Below are 21,040 nucleotides of genomic sequence, written 5' to 3' on the forward strand. Positions count from 1 at the left end.
AGTTGATTATTGATCTCTATGATCTATGTTGATAGTCAGCCCTACCTGTAAATCTAAACCATGTAGGATATATGCTTTATATACAACATCTGAAACAACAATGTCACATCATTACAGCATATAACATCTTAGAGTAACATGTCAACAATGTATAAATTGTATGTACAACAGCTGAGACTAATGTGTCAAGTAGATACAAGCGATATACAATAAATTAGCCCAAGATGTCAGTAATGGATGTATGCAATGTACAAGTACTACAACAGTTGCAACTAACATGTCAAGAAGTGAATACAGGCAATATACAGTGGACTCTGTCAATACCGGCCTCTCTTAACACCGGCACTCTGTCTACATCGGCACAAAGTTTCAGTCCCGCAGAAATGCACGTTATTATCATTTAGAAACTTCTGTAAACATCGGCATCTGTCTATTCAGGATATCGGCATTGTTTTTCAGTCCCAACGAACAAGTTGTTATGAAAACAAATCTGTAAAAACCAGCACATGAAAGAGTGCGTAACCCTTTGATGCAATTAGGTCCAAATGATGTAACAACACAATTCGCTGTGACTTCGAGATTATTCAGAAACGGAAACTGTTAATCAGTATCTTGTTAATCAGTGAGTGGTAATGCAACACTTACCCAGAGTAATTAATACATGTAGTGGGCAGCTTGACTGTATAAACAAGCAAGTGTTTACATTTTGTTGATTCGCTGGGTATTGACTCGAGATTATTCAGAAACGGAAGTGTCAATCAGTTTCTTGTTAATTAGTGAGTGGCACGTGTCACTTACATAGAGGCTAATCGCTTGATGCGTGTATCGTTGAACGCTCTGAACATCAACAATATCACTGTACTCTTGCCGAGTATTTTCACATTTGTAAGAAGCGATTTTATTGATAAAGATTGGTTTCTAACGACGCTTTTCACTACACTCTGCTTATAAGGGTCGCGGATTGGTCAAAATCAGACACTTGACCTAAGCAGCCAATCATATTATGGAAATGGATACCGTTCTCAAAACGAAAAACTTTTAGATTAAGGCGAAAGTTTTGGGGTAAAATAATGCTATTCTGAACATATTAAGAAAGACATCGCTACCATATCGTAAATTATGGAACTTATTGGACATAGCGTGCTAGGTTATGGCCTATGACAAAAATGCTTCATGCATATATTTTCACATTAAGCATCGTGTGAAAGCCGAGATGTAACTTGTCAGTGACTTGACTTACATTGCATGATCGCACAAAAGTATGGAAATAGTAATTTTATATGTACGTTTGACAACTTTATGAATGTTATTGTTGATTTCAATTTATTTAATGATTTCCTCGATGTTTGAAACATCGTTACTTTGCTCTTTGACAATGCTATTGTAGACCCGCCGCGAAGCATAAACAAGAATCGCTGTTTGCAATAACATTGCGAAAAATAGTTTATAATTTTAATTCTGCCGATAATATATGATCAGTTGAAATTCAATTAGAGATTTCAGACATTTTATTTGATTTAAACAACATGAATGTGCATTCAGTCACTGCCTTGTTTCTTATTCAAACATTTTGTTAATGCTAAAGTGACAGTACGACAGCGAACTTCCGTGTGCGCGAGGTCATCGCTTAACCTAGCTAAACCGGCACTCTGTCAAAAACCGCATTTTTACTTGGTCCCGACTGATGCGGTATTGACAGAGTACACTGTACATCTCAGACAAATTTGTAAAAGGGTGGATATTAATTATATACAATATCAAAGACTGTCATGGTTGAACATATACTCATAATACTGTATGTGATATCTGTGATAAACACTACAAAGGTCAGATATAAGGGCTAGACAACATCTGAGGCTGACAAGGGTTGGTGTACATTCACATGCTCTTCACACCACATGTACATCAGTGGTCGTGTCATTGTGAATCTGGGGTTTGGATCTGTGACTGGTGGATCCAGGAACACCTAGGGGAAGATATTGTTGAACTTTTTATCCATTCTTTGTTTTATCCAAAAGGAAAAATGAAAGCAGTGTATCCAACATCAAGTGGTGAAATGTGAGCCTACTTGAAGAATATTTTGGTCTGATTATCTGAATCTTCTAAGATTTTTTCTTTGCGCCCAATAATGTTTACTGTGGCACTTGAAATAGACACAGCCTTAGCACACTTGACCTACATTTCACTGACTTTAATCTTTGATTACTCAGGTTTCAACTTCATCTTCAGAAAAGACTTTTTTATAAGGTGATACATCAAAGCCTGTGGTAAAAAATAACATGACTTTCCTAACCAACAACCCTACATTTCCAAAAAATTTCCCCCCTACAAGCCGACTCTTCTGCCCACTTTAACACTGATGATGAATATGAGACGTGTACATGGACACAGTGCTATGTAAAAGGTTCCCTATCTAATATGATTCATAGTTCACAGTATGGAAAATTTGATCAGTCTGGGATTCTATCATGTCATCTTGTGGCTGAGTTACTGGAGATAGTTGTGTGGCAGATACAATTACTGCTTGACAGTTGACACAATAAGTTGAAACACTTGCTCACAGAGTTGCCACCAAGTCTCATCATCTCTTCTGTGTGATGCTGAACTAGGGCTACAGTAATAACAAGACAAGATTCAATTTCCAGCTGGCTAACTGTAGACAAGCAGACACTGGTTCCACCTTGCCCACATGTCTGAAGGATTGCCAGGAACTTATTTCCTTGTGAATTACATGCTGATAGTAGCTGCATGTCCAGGGGGTAGTGTCAAAAGTAAATAGAGGATTTTCAGATTGTTATGAGACTCATGTTTTGTTATGATAGCACACTCTTTTAGATAAACATTGTTGAGATGTTTACTGGCGGTAATGTGCAATAAGTGACTTAGCTCATTTTCAGAACAAGAAAGTGACATGGTTGGCACTTTACTAGTTTACTCTGGTATGGTACCTTATACATGATATAAGGTGTATAAATCATGGTATAATATGTGATGTATATATTATTGTACAACACGGTGTTACTCAGTCATGTATGGATGAGGAAAAGATATATATTGCATCCTGTGCTATGCACAAGAATGTGCACTGTACCAAATTCTTCACAAGAAGTATAAGGATTCTGTGATTAAAATAAACAGTACATCTTACGGTTCAGTACATGACACATTCATTACTTTTACAGGATCCTAGTTTTGTGGGTCAAAGTGAAATCCTAATACAATACAAAGGGTATACATATTCACAGCTTTTAGGACAAGAAGTCTGATGGTGTGATATACTCTGAGTCGTGTTCTTTGAAATAGTTTGCATGGACCCAAGTCTAGCAGTGGTAGGCAGTGTGTCATCGTATTGCTGATTCATAGTATTGTATGGTCCAGACTTGATTATTACTGTTGTATTTAGGGATGCAAAAATGTTGATCTTTTCATGGACAATTATAAAATATGAAATAATAATGTTCAAAATGTAACTTAATTTACACAATAATGCCACGAAAATAGGTATTGTGATGCGTATCGAATCGTGACATGGGTATTGTGATACCTATCGATTCATGAAACTTATGTATCGTGACATCCCTAGTTGTATTATTGTATAAAGTAGCACGCAGTAATTTTTCAAAGTGGCTGAACAAACTAGTGGTTCACATGTATCCAATCCTCGCCATGATATGTCACTTGCTCAGCTCCAATCTCAATGCATGTGGTTGCATCGACCAAGTACACACGTCAGTATCTTCTTGTGTAGTTCCAATTAATTTGTTTCTTCAGTTAATTGATTAGCTTTGCTATCTATACAATGGTTGATCATGTAATCTCTATTTGATTATATTCCAGTTGAGTTCTTTCATTTTAATTAACTTGTTTGTGTTAATATCATGTCAGGCATAAACAACAGGAGTATGATAACAGAATTCAAGGCTTCTTGAACATAGAGATTTTTTCTGGCTTACATCTTCTTTTTATTCTTGAATATAACGTTTCAGGGCTTGTTCTGGCCCCATCATCAGGTAAAACTGAACAGTGATGATGATGTGTGATGATGATGATGATGATTATGATGATGGGGCCAGAACAAGCCCTGAAACATTGTACTCAAGAATAAAAAGAAGATGTAACCCAGGAAATATCTCTATGTTCATCAAATAGCATCTTCTAAAATGCCAATCAAGCATTCAAGGCTTCTTGATGTTGGAATGCATCCCGATTGGGGATGACTTATGTTGCAGAGCACAGTAAAATGTTGTTTGAGTTTTGCTATCTTTTTTTTTCTTATATTTACATGAAGGATACTGAGAACAGATGTGCTAAATTGATGGTATTCCTCTTCTCAATCAGAACTGTTTGTTAGTCAGACAGTCATCGATTGTCCCCAATAGGTTTAATGGCCAGACTTGTTTCCAATCAAGTGAAGCAACATATGCTTGTCATACAAAGTGAGTTAATCAATAATGGTCCCCCTCTGTGTGTTCAATATGTGATTGTACCCTGACAGAATGGGACATTGATCCTGGTATCTATCACCGGTTTGTCTGGTCTAGACCCAGTTATTTACCAGGGCCCAGTTCCACAAAGCTCTCGTAAGCCTAAGATCTCGTAACTTTCCTCGTAGCATTCCTACCTCCTGTAACTGTGACTAACGATAGTCATAGTGCTAAGAGAGCTTTGTGAACACAGGCCTTACTGGTGTTATTGAGCTGGAACATTGCTGAATACAGTACGAGCAACAATCAGACAAACAAATGATGATTATGTGCGTGAAGTTTAACCGATTCCCAGACTTTATATGTGACTCTGACAATGTATTGTTGTAGACCCTAGATGTGGACCGCAGCGGCTTGACCAAGATGAAGAAGTCTGTGAAGGCCCTGTACAACACAGGATCCAGTAAGTACCACAATATGCTGCCATCATGTAGTGAAGACCTGGCTTGGGTCTGCAGGCTTGCTTCCTATGGGTATTATAATTGGAATGGGATGTGCCAATGAATAATCATCCGTATTACCAGTTTCTTACAAGAACTGTACAATTGTCAGGATATGATAGAATGTGACACTAAGCATATAAGTATTGATGGTCCAATGGTCAATTAGTACTGATCATTTAATCATGATATCCAGTACCGATTAATAATGAATTGTAAGTTTCTATCAGTTTGGAAGCAGTGTTGGCAGAGGGGGTTAGAACTTAGATCTTTTAAGTGCTGCCATCTGGTGCCTGACTCGGAGAGTGTGGGTTCGATTCTAGATGGGATCTAGTACTTAAAAAGCTCAAGAATCTGTTCTTTGTTGAGAAAGATTAAAACATATGTTAAATTTGGATTTATAAGTGATGTTTGTATCAAAGGCAGGTTTGAAAGAGCTTGTTTAATAGCACCTTGCACACATACAGTTTTAGTGATGAAAGGATTTTGTTGAATTGGTCATCTATTTTCTCAGAAGCATGTAAGTGCCTTGAGGCCCTCTCCCCCACTTCTCTCAACCACATCCAGACCACATAGGATCAGACTGGATTGTGCATTTTCAGAATTCACAAGACTGAAAATGTTAACTGTGCATTGTGGTAATGTTGTGCTATTCACAAAAATATGTATTATCAAAACAGTATTTCAAAAGTGGTGTTTATACTATTCATGTTTCTTGGGATAAAACATGCTTTTAGAAAGGAATTTCATTTGTTTTTAGTTGAGCAAATTGAAAACATTTCTTAGCAACTCTCTGTAAGCACTGCATTGTCTCGACCTTGACAGCACAGTGGTGAGAACTTGCAGCTGAGTGCAGTTTAATGGGCTGGCATTCTGTAACTCAATAGGCTAGTTCGAAAATTGTGCGAAGAAAAACAGAATTATGGGAGACTGTGACATCACCAGACGCCATTGTTAGAATGCTGGAGTAGCCCCCTGCGACATATTTGAATTTAGGGGTAGATATCAGAGTTGACAGTTATTGCTCCCTTTAATCGCCTTTTATAGAATACTTGACTGATTTGTGTGTTATACAGGAAATAAACACTGGGAGGTGATATGAACTTGTCATATACGCGAGTGTGATATATCATGGGAAATACACACCAGGGTGATATCTACGTGATAGTTACACTGAACATGCCGAGTGGTGTAACAGATAGAACTTGTTCAGTGACATCTGCGCTCAGCCTGAATGAAAGGCTATCTGGGTTCAATCCCTTTGCCCAAGAAAGTGCATTGTCGAGTAACAAAGTTCAGTATATTGCTATCTGCCCCGTATGTTGGTGCATGCAGAAATTAATTCCAACCAGCAGTGTTGTAAATATGCTGAACACTGGTGATTCTAAAAGTCTCTTTTTTGAGCACATGTGTCGACTATGTAGGTACATGTTACAAAACTAAACACATTCTCCCTCAGATCATCTTTATGGTTAAATGTGCTCTGTGTATCAGAATTCAGTTTCGTTAAACTTAGATCTGAATGCTGGCTACCACCAGACAAAGATTTGAGGACATCCCATTACAGGGCTTGTCAGAAGAATTTCACCAGATCAACTGACCAATGAAATGATGAACAGAAAGTCAACATAATCCAATTAGAAAGCATCTTTGTCATGCCCTAAGGTACTAGTTTCAAAATGGCAAATTATTTTCCAGACTGCAGTGTGGACATTTTTTTCCCGATTCAAAATTTGAAAACAGAACAAAACAAAATTCTGGAATGTTATCCAATGTTGTATGGCAGTATTCCTGTTTCTGCCATTTGAAACTTATCCCATTGAAGCGAGATAACCAATAATTTTCGTTTTAGAACGTCATGTGTTATTTGCGGTTTCATGATAGAAAATACATTTGGACATTCATTTTCATGATGTGATAAGCGATGCTCTCATTGGTCACATGAAAGGGTCTTCTGATGTGGCTTGTAATAGGAAGTCTTCAGATCTTTGTGTAACTCTAGTTGGCACCAACATCTGATTTTAATGAGATTGTGTTAGAATCACCAAACTCCATACTTTAAAAGCATGGTAGGGGGACCTTTTCAGATTAATGTAAGTTCCAATGAGAGAATATTTTGTTGGAACATTCTCATCAATTGGAACAAAAGAGATTTGCTTGTAATTAATAAAGTCTCACTCAAGTGAACACTCTTAGAAAAAGTCAAGTTCATAAACTTCAGATGCCCACGGTTGTAATTCTGTAATAAAGTCTCACTCAAGTGAACACTCTTAGAAAAAGTCAAGTTCATAAACTTCAGATGCCCACGGTTGTCTCAGTTCTGTAACACAGTCTAACCGGTATCAAGCCACACTCTTTTTTCATTACCACACTTTTGTCCACAACAAATAATGTAATGTAATTTGAAAATGACACATTACTGAATCAACACTGGAGCTCCTACACTGGAAGAACAGTGCCTGTGGACAAATGTTGGGCCCACTTGGAACAGATATTATCACTGCACCTGTTTTACCCCAAGTAAGTGATCGTTCACAACCACTGTGACAGTATTGTGTGAGAAGGTAAATGAGGAATAATTATTTCTAAGTAACTTCTCATGCAAACAGCGACATAGTTGCAGGATTGAAGGACTGGTAGGGGAACCATGGGGTTAAGGTAATGATGTATCATGAATTAATGTTTCACAGTTCAGGAAATAATGTCATAATTGTACAACTGTATGAATGTCAGGTTGAGCTGTTGATCAGGTGTGTGCTTCACAGATCCCTAGGGGATTAGTGTGAATTCATGTCAGCCATCAGAGTGGGGTATAACATGCCAGATGAAATGTTATACTCAAGTCAAGGTAGTCATACAAGATCTTGTCTGAAATTCTATCTCCTTATCTCAGATTTGTGGCATCCAGGGAGGGTCATCGCTTTATGGCATAAATTGTCCACTCAGTCTTGCATTTATCACGTCCTTGTCGTAAGACCAGAGTGAATTTTATGGCTAAAGTAGCTGCTGAATATGTCTTCAAGTTCTCACAACTGGCCTCTGGATGACTGGGCCAGACTCTGGTGTTTTACAGGCAGTAGTGACAATAAGATGACTGACCACCATGTCACTACGTGACCTTACAATGTTTAGTTTGATAAATACATGATTCTGATTGGTTAAATTGTGGTATCAATTAAACAGATACTACGCTTGCTATATATGATTAGTGAATCAACGCTGTAAGCAAAAGCAGTCTGTCCTGAGTTTAGGTTATCAGTCTTGGTATTTGAAGGTTCCTATTCCAGTAGAACTACAGTTGGATATAGAATGGTCCACTACTGAGAGAAATGAATTGTTTTCCTTGCAGCATTTGAATTGACTACATTATGTCTGATAATGCCTTCATGGCGGGATGAAAGTTTTTTTACCACACGACTTCAGTTCAGCCCCATCAATATCGTATCTCCCTTAAAGCGGAACAGTGAAATAAGAAGGGCAAGGATTATGTTGAAACCATCTGGTATGTTATACTTTTGAGTCCCGGATTTCTAGGATGGCCTTGTTTGCGTTGCCTAATTGTGTCACAGTTGCTTGTGCTCCATCCTAGATCTGGGTCACAGTGCTGTAAAACTGAAGAAATTCTAAAGTTGTGAAGTTTCCAACACTTAGCAATGGAGATAATCAGAGATTGAAATAAACTGACATTTATCTGGTGTTATTGTATGATGGATAATGTCATTAATGCAATTCATATGCAAATGAGGTTGCTTACAGGAACGAAGCTCTGACCATCACGGCTATGCCTTTTTTCTCACTAAGCTGTTGGTGAATGTTTCTAATATGCTTAAATAGTGGTTTCTCAATGTGTCCCTGAAACTTAGGGACAAACCGGATGATGAGGCATGTGGTGTTACATAACATATAAGGAAGTTTACTAAACAATTATATTCATACATGGCTTTTGAAAATACTTTGAGTGAAATTATACCTTTCAAACTATAACTTGAATGACATATGATAATGAGATCATTACCCTCGTGTATTTTAAATATCATGTTAGGATTCCTTGTGTAAAACAATATTTATATCTAACCAACATGATTAACAAGTTCTATTTATATTACATTGTACACCATCTCCTCAAAAACCACTGAGTGTGTTCAGCTGATAATGATGTGAAATTGTATCCATACAATTCCAGGAATGGTTGCTTTGAGAAGTGTTTTCATATTTCAGACCGAGATTGCATACATCAAGCCCACTGAGAGGGACACTTTGGCTTGTTAGTTAGACATTGTCCATGCATTGTTCTTCGTGATTACATTAAAGGATATGTAGTAGGTTAAATATGTCATTCAGAAGCAGATGACATTTTTTGTGCATGTTTTGATGTCTGCCCATGTCATGACTGATTTGAACGAAATGTACTTTAAAGTATTTAGGTTAAAACCAAGCATGTTTCACTTCACCGCAGTCTGTGATGAATACATGTAAGTTACAAGCTGTAACATGCCTCTTGGGATTACTTTCAGCAGACTATAGTGTCAAAATATGGATTATTATCATCAGTCAACACTTTATGATCACATTTCAACCAGCTAACACATCCAGGTTGAGCTCATTCAATCTCAGTCGTGCTCAGGATTTTAGATTCTCATGACACATTTCCTGTTATGTTCCAAATATTGTATACACCCATCATCATGAGTAAATGTGTAATGGTGTACATGCGGTAAACATGAAAGGCAGTGCAGGAACTTAGGGCTGTAACCAGGCACTTCATTGTGGTATGATACATTAAAATGAATTTGCTATCCTCTAAGGAAACCTTTTAATCATGAAACCCCATTGATGCAGGGGTGGAAATAACTTTAAAATTGCTAGTGTACTCCGGAACAGTGGCACATGTAAAATCACTTGCCCTGATAATTGTCCCACTATAACGGCCGTTTTCTTGTTGATTTTTTAAATAAACAACGTAATTAACATTGGAAAGTCAACTGAACACCGGTACAGTGTGATATACAAATTTGCTTGCCCGACAGAAAAAAACACTGGACTCGGACGTCGGGCAATGGGTTATTTCCACCCCTGTGATATGGGGTGGTGGGGTAGCCTAGTGGTTAAAGTGCTCGCTAGTCACGCTGAAGGCCTGGGTTCGATTCCCCACATAGGTATAATGTGTAAAACCCATTTCTGGTGTCCCCGCCATGATATTGCTGGAATATTGCTAAAAGCAGCATAAAGCCATACTCTAACTCACCATTGATGATACAGGTTTGAATTGAAGAAGGCAGCTAATCGGATTGGGTAGTCAGACTTTCTGACTTGGTTGGTGCATTCCATGGTGTCCCATCTGCTTAGATTGATGCTCATCATGCTCCTGATGTCAATCACTTCACCTGGTCCAGACGCAATGTTTGGGGACTTTTAGAGATTTGTTGTTATGCTCATCTCCAATAAAAACAGTTACTGTTAAATTTGACATGTCATCCTTTTGCTGTAGCTATAATAGTGCACAAGAATACTTGTAAGTTACCATAAACGACTATTAAACGTGATCCAGAATGAACGGAATAAATGATGATGTCCATGACATTAGTTTGTCAGATTTTTATGTTGGAAAAGCAATTATTACCTTAATGAAGAGACTTTTCCAGACTCACCGATGACATAAACCATAATTAGGAGATGTAAAGATAATCATTGTCTGGTCCTGAAATAATGTCATATGAAACCTTCACATATGACGTCAAAGTTACGTTACGAATTGACAATTTGCCAAGCTTGTCAGGTTAATATCGTTAGTTTTGGGCGTTGGTCTGCTGCAATTCAATGTCCCTGGCTCCCTGAAGTGAGTGTTCAACTGTTTGACATGACATGAAAAGACAAACTCCTGACACAGGGTCATCAGCCATGGTGCTGTACCCCGGGAATCAATGGCCATGCTCATCGTGCTAAAATAGGATCCATCTTAATCAACTTCTAGACTTGACCAACTTCTTTCTCTATTGATTTTCTATCTGACTTTATTTTTAGCCACGTCTTACTCCCTGAGAACAGTGACCTGCATTAAAGGGTTTATCCTCCTTGCTTCCCTGTTGACTACCCATTACTACTTCCTGACAGGTTGTCTGCCAAATTTCTACTATCCCTACCAGTTGACAACCCACTTTCTGCTATCCCTACCAGGTGACAACCCACTTTCTGCCATCCCTATAGTTAACAACCCACTTTCTGCCATCCCTATCAGTTGACAACCCACTTTCTGCCATCCCTATCAGTTGACAACCCACTTTCTGCCATCCCTATCAGTTGACAACCCACTTTCTGCCATCCCTATCAGTTGACAACCCTCTTTCTGCCATCCCTATCAGTTGACAATCCACTTTCTGCCATCCATACCAGTTGACTACCCACTTTCTGCCATCCCTACCAGTTGACTACCCACTTTCTGCCATCCCTACTAGTTGACAACCCACTTTCTGCCATCTCTACCAGTTGACTTCCAACTCTCTGCCATCTCTACCAGTTTGCATCCAACTGTCTGCCATCCATACCAGTTGACTACCCACTTTCTGCCATCTCTACCAGTTGACAACCCACTTTCTGCCATTTCTACCAGTTGGCATCCAACTGTCTGCCATCCCTACCAGTTGACTACCCGCTTTCTGCCATCCATACCAGTTGACTACCCGCTTTCTGCCATCCCTACCAGTTGACTACCCACTTTCTGCCATCCCTACCAGTTGACAACCCACTTTCTGCCATTTCTACCAGTTGGCATCCAACTGTCTGTAATCCATACCAGTTGACAACCCGCTTTCTGCCATCCCTACCAGTTGACTACCTGCTTTCTGCCATCTCTACCAGTTGGCTTCCAACTGTCTGCCATCCCTACCAGTTGACAACCCGCTTTCTGCCATCCCGACCAGTTGACAACCCACTTTCTGCCATTTCTACCAGTTGGCATCCAACTGTCTGTAATCCATACCAGTTGACAACCCGCTTTCTGCCATCCCTACCAGTTGACTACCCGCTGTCTGCCATCTCTACCTGTTGGCTTCCAACTGTCTGCCATCCCTACCGGTTGACAACCCGCTTTCTGCCATCCCGACCAGTTGACAACCCACTTTCTGCCATCCTGACCAGTTGATGACCCACTTTCTGCCATCCTTATCAGTTGACAACCCTCTTTCTGCCATCCCTATCAGTTGACAATCCACTTTCTGCCATCCCTATCAGTTGACTACCCACTTTCTGCCATCCATACCAGTTGACTACCCACTTTCTGCCATCCCTAACAGTTGACAACCCACTTTCTGCCTTGTCTTTGTGCTTGAATCCTGGGGGAAGGATTGATGCATGTGCAGAGGAATCCTGGAGGAAGTATAGATGTATGTGGAGATGAATTCTGGGGCAAGGGCAGGTGTATGTGCAGAGGAATGTTGGTGGCAAGGATAGATGTATGTGCAGAGGGATCTTGATAGAGTAGTTTTATGTACAGGCCGATGTACATGGTTCCAAATGGCAGAGATAGGTGTGTAACTGTTAGACACTGGTTAGACACTTGGCTGCATGGCATGTCTTTTCTTCACTCAGGTGTAGGACAGTGTTCACACAATATGAGGTTTGGATTTCTAGATCTGATTACTGGCATTTCAGTCAGCCATTATGTAGATTCACGTTCAATGAGTGTTGAGTTCTGTGATTCATTTGGATGTGATATTCGACAGCTATCCAACTCTGCAACTGCTACTTGTGAGAAAATCCACTTGGGGTTTATTAATCAATTGTTGGTTACAATAGTTTTTCCCCAAGCTATCAATCATTGCATCTAAATGGTCTTCCTGAGTGCCCATTTCTACCAAGATTTCAAGTTAATAAAAACATGAAGCTACTTGTGTTGCATGTTGTCTGGTATTGACAACTGATCCTGAAGATCGAGGTCAGTCCCAGCCTTTCTATCATGGCTACAGGGTAACAAGTCACATTTCCATTACAAGAGAACACAGTATCCAGAGCCATAAAACAGAAACAAAAAGACGTTTGGCATCCAGTGTGTTGGAGGATTATCCTGTAACCACCGGTTGTCTGAGATAGTTTGTTAGGACATAAAGGCAACAGTCAGAACAACCAATAAACCCCACTCCAGACAGAGACTTGACAGACGCAAACAAACTGAAGCCATCTTACCTTAGATTCTCAGAGACGTAGTAGGAAATTAAGATTTGAGGTTTTGCTCAATGTAGTGAATGGGTGTCCTGTGTGAAAAGTTAGGTGTTTCGGTGACATCGATCGAGAGGGATTTCAGCAGATTCTAGCAGAAGGTTAACTCAATAATTCTGACACTCATGTTACAATCTAGACCAGCTGTCCAGCCAAAGCCAACAGATCAATTGGGATTGTCTGGAAAGACATATTTCCTCTTCAGTGGATAGCCTAAAAAAGGTTTTTAGCCACCAAATTTTGAAATTGTTGAAAGTTTTGATAAGTAATTTTTGAAGTGCATTTTGTTAAGTAAGAAACAGAAATGTGTGCTTTAACAACTTCAAAAGTCATAACCATTGGAGTGAAGATACTCCAAATATCAAGACACAATCCTATTGCAATAAAATCAACTAATATTAAAATACACAATTTTTACTTTAATACACCTTTGTGCTTTAAGTCCACTTTTTAAGTGAACATCTATCACCTAAGTTGCTTTTTTACAACGTTTCAATTCTAACTTCCTGCATTGGGATGAAACATTATTAGATGTTGCTCTCTGGTTAAACAACACACAACTAAACTCAAAAACATACACGAAATCACATTTACCGTCCATTGTGCACGTGAAAATAAATGTTTTCATGTCCATGGCTGTATGTCTTCGGGTGCGTTTTGGCGCACTGTTTTCTTTGCTGCATTTATCACACAGTTCTCCTGTCCAACCATTGAAACCAATTGCTTGGTTATTCATCGCTGCAAATTGTTCATTTGATGTGGATGTGTGAGTGAGTGAGTTGGGTTTTATGCCGCTTTTAACAATATTCCAGCAATTCCACGACGGGGACACCAGAAATGGGCTTCACACATTATACCCATGTGAGGAATCGAACCCGGGTCTTCGGCTTGACGAGCATGCGCTTTAACTGCTGGGATAGGCTACCGCCCCATCATTTTATTTGTCTGTATTCATTAGCTTGTAGAGTATTGTTTCTACACTGGAACAATGGGGGTAGCCTGGTTGTTGAAGTGTTTGCTTGAAAAGCAAACTAGCTGGGTTGGATTGAGTGTGTGAAGCCCAGTTCTTCTGGGTCACGCTGTAATATTGCTGAAATGTGATAGACAACCATACTCAACTGCACTGAAAATATTGAAATTATGTCAATAATCATCCTGTCTCCAACTAATAATAAGTGAGTTCATTATCCACTTCCCAGCACTGTGATTCCTATCAACAGACTACATGAACTCTTGTTATTCAATACTCATACCTGACCAGACCAGACAGACCTCTATATATCGCTAGTTGTCCATACTGTTGGGTTACACTTACAGACAGTCATGTCACGATAAACATTATCATAAACACAATCATACATAATGACAGCAACATTAGGGGTCAGGCATTACACAAACTAGTTTTCAGTGACGATTTTCAAACCTTGCTTCTTTCATTAATTATTCCTGCTGTGATGTTGCTGGAATATTGCTAAAAGCGGCGTAAAACCAAACTCAGGCAGTCATAAATTATTAGTGAGTGAGTGAGTGTGTTTTTTAGCTTTTAGCAATATTCCAGCAACATCATGGTGGGGGACACCAGAAATGGGCTTTACACATCATACCTATGTGGGCAATCGAACCTGGGCTTTCGGCATGATGAGCGAACACTTTAACCACTAGGCTACGCCACTGCCCTCATAAGTTCTGTATGATCCATGTAACACAGATACTTGGACCTGCTATAAAATGTTAAGAATTGTTGAAGCTGGTCAGACAGCATTGATGATAAACAGGAAGTTGTCTGCTGTGGCAGACATATTGGTGTCAGCCCTTATACACTGCTTGAGGTCACATGATCAATATTTTACAATTCAAAATAATTCATGAGAGCCCTTGACCTATGCTGGCTGGACAATAAATGTTTCTCTGTGAGTGTCATTATGGTAAGGATTATTGGACGGTAATAGGATAGACCGCTGAGGCTCCATGAAGTATTGATAAGCACTGAGGTAATCGGAGTGTTTGTACGGTATTTCAAAAGCGTCCAGGACTTCAAGTCTGTGCTATGTAATCATTTTGAAAGCATGATATATACTTGTAGTTTGTCATGTTTATGTAAAGCAAAATTGAATAAGGAGGTAATAGGTGAAAAAATGGCCAAATTCTGGAAGTATGAAATCTTTTATTATATGTTTGCCTGTGCAGGGTACTGAGTTCCATAGCATGCAGTCTTGTGCTCATATCATGGGGGGACAGTGGTGTAGTAGTTCAAGTGTTTGCTCGTCACGCCGAAGGCCCAGATTCGATTCTCCACATGGTTACAATATGTGAAGCCCATTTCTGGTGTTCCCCGTCGGGATATTTCTGGAATATTGCTAAAAGCGACCTAAAACCATATTCACTCACTCACATCATGGACAGCTTGTTTGGATCTTGTTGACACTTTGTCAGTGTGTCCCTGACGGTTAGGTTCAAAACATGTAGAGGGCATTGATGCTTTTGTGTGTCACTAGTCTGGTCAAAATATATTTGACTTGATAGAATCTGCATTCTTCTGAAGAGCCTTACACATTAATTTATTGACACACCATGACTATTACCAGTTGCTAATGACTGGTCTCTCTGACATTTGATTCAGATCTATTCCAGTTCAACCAAGGCCAGACAGCAGCTTCTTGTGTCTCTCAGACATTTTCTCATTGACATGTATCCATGGCGATACCACTGTGACATGTGGTGTAACAGAAAAACTGACCTATTTTGTTGCCTCATTAAAAATGGATGTGTACGACATGTTGCATGTTGCTTGGCATGATGGGATATTGATTCTGGTCAACAGAAAGCTGCGGCAGCTTCAATAATTCAACATTCCACCTCTATAACTTCTCACCTTTGTGCATAACACTTTGAACCGTTAGTCTGGCTATAATTACTAATTGTGAATCTCTAAATAGAAGGGCTTAAGACCTACCGGTATTATTTTACGGATAACATTTTCTACAGATGTTTTTTTTTCAGATGTGCAATTTAGTCAAAAGAAAATGAAGAAGTTGGACATATTGGATTAATTTATTAATGTTTTAGGAGACTGAAATATTCCTGTCTGGAGCAACAATGTGCCATGTTACGCTAATCTATGTTATAAGTCCCATACTATTTCAAGAGGCCTTTAGTATACATGACATCAAGACCATTTTGTGGCAAATACCCAGTCTTGGTCAGAGTGTGTCAGTGAGTGTTGAGATTCAGTAACTGCTTTTCTTATCCTATGCATCAGGTCTGCATGAATATGTTACTTGGATTCATCAAACGTTGTTTCTAGACTTCATTCAGCATACTTTCACTTGCCAAGATGGCCACTCGTTAATGTTGTCCCCTTTCTGTCATGTGTTGAATGCTGGCGGTGGTTCTCAGCATGAATTTACACTAAAAAAAAATTTTGAATCTGAAATGCTTCCATTCTGCCACACATTTGTTTTTGTAATGCCCCCATCCCCCACCAATCTTTATCAGTTGTCTGATTCCTGTTTCCCCTGTCAATTGTCTATCTGTCAATGTGGGATGGATGTTTTGGTCAATAATACATCCATGACACTATGGTCGTTTTGTGAAACAGGGCCTGTATTTTCAGACTCTTTGTTTTGAAATGGGTAGTGATCACATTTTTTAACACGATGTTTTATTTTACAGTGCATGTGCAGAATGAAGCATACATGGCAGAGAACCTTGAGAGGCTGGGCAACAATGCCAAAGTGCGGGAAAATGAAGCTGAAATCAGTGAGTAATCTCCCCTTTCCTCCAGCTCCTTTATTGATTGTGTACTTGAGATACAGGCATTACAGTTGTGGGCCATATAATGAACGTTGCTCTTACAGAGCTGAAGATTCTTGTCAGTGCTAATTGCTCAACTGATCAGAACATGTGAAAATGATTTTGGCCTTTGCATCTGATACAATGAATTCTTATTGTTCACGAAGAAATAATAAGAAATTTGTTTTTTCAGTGCTCATTTGCTTGGCAGTTATTCAGACTAGATACATACCATATGTAATCATGCTTTTGAAAAAAAAAACCCCAACCCAATGATATACTAAACAATGCTTTCTCACAGCTCCAGGACATGAACAATAGGGCTATAATTCTTTTTATCTTTTTCTGTTTCTTGAAAAAATGTGTATCTGTACAAAGCATGACTTTCAACTTCCTCTATTCAGTTTATATGAAGGGCCAATGTGTTTCGGTAGTAAATGAAGATGCATAATTCCAGCATCAGTAATATTGATATGTGAGACTGCTGGCTGGTGTCCAAAACAGCAGGCTTCATGTCAAACCATCCATTGCAGCAGCATGAGATCCTGAATGCCAGTGGTGATAGCCAGCCATGTAGTGCCGGGGATCATACTGGGATCATACTGGGGGATCATACTGGGGGATCATACTGGGGGATCATACTGGAGTCGGATGTGGAGTTTGGGGGGTCCAGATCTCGGGGATACTATGCTGACTTTATTTTATCTATAAAACATCTTATGTTTCATCTTGGGTTGGGAAGAAATGGAGAATATTAGGCTAATCTTGTCAAATAACATGCATATCTCATCTGGTGACCTGATAAAGTTAATATTTGCCAGTTTATAGATAAATGTATTTGATCAAATCAGCCAAATGTCTTTTTGTTATGTGTTCGTTCTGCTGACTTGAGTTTGATAACTGTTGTGTCCCTGAGGCAGTAATTCTAACATCAACAAGATAAAGTTCCATTTCAACCAGTGAACTATCAGTTTTATGTTTTAGATAAGTATATTATTTCCACAAAAAAATAAATCTCTGTGTCGCTTTATATCACTGTATGATCTTTAACATTGGTAACACAAATCCTGCGATTAATCTAAATTTGATAACATGCTTAACTCTGACATTTAAAGGAGAATCTTAATCATTTGCTAAACAGATTAATAAATACTAGTTTTTCTCGATTTCTAGCTCACATCAGTTGGATTAGAGAAGAACTTGACACCTGTTGCCTACGGGCTAGTTAAATGTTAAATGGGTAAATAGGTAATGGTTCTTTCAGATGCTCAGACAGGGAAGAAATACACAGATGAATTAAATGCTGTTATGGTTTCTAGGGTAGAATTAGTCCACATTGTCTCAAACTTGTCACTAAAGAGGATTAGGTGGTCAGGCTTTGTGAACCTGCCTGGAACTTCATGACCCACTGGTGTGAATCATGGTCAGGTTCTGGGATTTGCCTGCACTGGGATTTGCCTGCACGTGTCCCAGTGGCCGATGGTGTTAAATTTGTGAACAGGTTGCACATCACATTGGCCTGCTAATGGTGTTGCTTCCAGTCACTGGTTTGGCTGTCCCAGACTTGAGGGTTTCAAGGCCCCAGTAATGTATTTTGCTATGGTTGAGTGTGATGTTAACCAAAATTAACTCACTCACTCCATGATTCACCACTCTTTTCATAATGTAAATGTTTTTCATAACTCTTCACACTTCATACCTGTAATTGCTTCATGGCTGTGTTTATCAACATATTTCATCTGTAGTCAGTCACCTGTGAAGTCCCATAAGAACTATTTAGGTGATAAGTGCTATTTGTAAAGAATATATGTAGTCAATATATAGAAGTTATTATAGATCCAGAGAGCATACAGTGACATTAGTGTTTGACCCCTTTACGAATTAAGGGGTGGGGTTCATATTGAGAATCCTCTAACTTTACCGTGATAGTATTATCATGGAATAATAAATGGAATAATAATTCATACAAAAATTCATGATTAATTATTGTTCCATGATAGTATGCAGGATTATATCTTGGTGGGCTTCATAGGGAGAATCCTCTAACTTTTCTGGGGCAGTTGGGTAGCCTAGTGGTTAAAGCGTTGGCTCGTCACGCCGAAGACCCGGGTTCGAATCCCCACACGGGTACAATGTGTGAAGCCCATTTCTGGTGTCCCCCGCCGTGATGTTGCTGGAATATTGCTAAAAGCGGCGTAAAACCAAACTCAGTCAGTCAGTCTAACTTTTCTGTGATAGTATGCAGGATTATATCTAGGTAAGTGCCATTGGAAATTTATTTTGCTTTAACATCTAACCCATAATAAAATTACATTTTCCTAAAACCCATTTTAATGCCACATACAGTGCAAAAATGTAATACAGAGCATCATACAATGAGGGTACTTTAATAACATGAGTTTTTTTAAATTCCAGTTAGGGAATGTTTACTGACATTTACTGCACATTTAGGGGCAAATACCGGCCTCCGAGCAGGTCGGGTACTTTCTGGCATTCCTTACTTGTAGTATTTCAATCTTGGCAAGGTCTCTTTTACCTTCTCATCTAATTTCAATACACTGATGTGTGTGGGCTTGTTCACAATTTTAGCAATTATGTACCAAATTATCTAACATACGCATTTATATTATAACTTGTGTTTCACTCCTTTCATAAATATGCTGGAAATATTACCTTTATGTTTGTGTAAATTGATCGTATTCGTGTCTACAAAATTGCCTCTGTTCTGTAATGCAATGCTTTTTTCATATGTTCATTCATATCTAACCACAAGCAGGGTTTTACCAGTGTTAATTGAGTGTCAATTGTCACCATCTCCCTGACTGCATGGGTGGCCCAGATGTGTGATGTATTGCAGTGTGGTGTGCAGAGTCGCGTCAGTGTGACGTGACTTGTGATCGTGGATGTGAATCCCTCGTCATCCAGACTATGTGGCTTGGTTTCCCAGCACAATACCTGAGCTTGTGTTTCTTTCCACACTAGGAAATCAGCATCACTTCTGGGTTAAACCCCCCATCGTACCTCACCCCCCAACCCCACCCCTTTTCACTTCATCCTGAGATGCTGTGACTCATGAAATGCTGTTAACCTAAAAAATAATCATGATGAGCTCATTCACTTTCCACATAAAGCATGTTCTACTTAAAAACACAAATATGTTTCAAGAGACCATTCCATGTCTTATTGCTGATATGACTTTCATGGTGACAAAGCATGATTAACTGCTGACAGTATACATACGACCCGTGATGGTCGGGGTTAGAATATTGATCTCAGTAACCCATGCTGCTTGTCGTAAGAGGCGACTAACAGGATCGGGTGATCAGGCTCACTGATTTTGTTGACACATGTCATCATTTCCCGATTGGGCAGATCGATTCTCATGCTGTTGATCACTGGATTGTCTGGTCCAGACTTGATTTTTTACAGACCGCCGCCATATAGCTGGAATATTGCTGACTGCGGCGTAAAACTAAACTAACAGTGTTCACGAATGGTGTTTCAAAGAAACAGGACATTTGGTCCTGGAAGTTTTAGATGTCTGTCTGACACATTGAAAATTCACAGGACCCATAGAATAAAATTAAACACACATTTCAGATTTAACATTTCTTACAATTGTCATTGAAGTTATTAACAAACTTAAGATTTATAAACAGCAAACAAGTGTTACATGTCACATATAACAACTTCAGTCAAAGTCATTGTGAAATATACAGTAAGACACTGGGGCCCCGGCGGGTTGTAGACTTCTATTGGACCGTTGGCAAATCTGCCGGATTTGTCAGAGGGTCAGACGCTATTCGTGAACACTTCACTCACTCACTCACTCACTCACTCACTCACTCACTCTCCTCACTCACTCACTCCTCCTCCTCACTCACTCACCACTCACTCACTCACTCACTCACTCACCTCCTCACTCCTCACTCACTCACACTCACTCACTCACTCACTCCACTCTCCTCACTCACTCACTCACTCACTCACTCACTCACTCACTCACTCACTCACTCCTCACTCACTCACTCACTCACTCACTCACTCACTCACTCACTCACTCAGTATACATACATAATCACCAACAGCTGTTGTGACAGCTTTTCTGACTTA

General features: G+C 39.3%; 1 protein-coding gene across 1 annotated transcript in view; it reads left to right on the forward strand.

Moving 5' to 3' along the window:
• Positions 1–21,040, forward strand: part of LOC124259025 (arf-GAP with SH3 domain, ANK repeat and PH domain-containing protein 2-like) — a 96,998-nt gene that overhangs the window by 12,454 nt on the left and 63,504 nt on the right. The window contains 2 exon segments of the mRNA XM_046693101.1: positions 4,815–4,887; positions 16,808–16,894. Of these exon segments, the coding sequence (XP_046549057.1) occupies positions 4,815–4,887; positions 16,808–16,894 (160 nt within the window).

The sequence above is a fragment of the Haliotis rubra genome, unplaced genomic scaffold, assembly GCF_003918875.1.
Source record: "Haliotis rubra isolate DU_JTF1 unplaced genomic scaffold, ASM391887v1 Scf707, whole genome shotgun sequence".
NCBI classification, from domain to species: Eukaryota; Metazoa; Mollusca; class Gastropoda; order Lepetellida; family Haliotidae; genus Haliotis; species Haliotis rubra.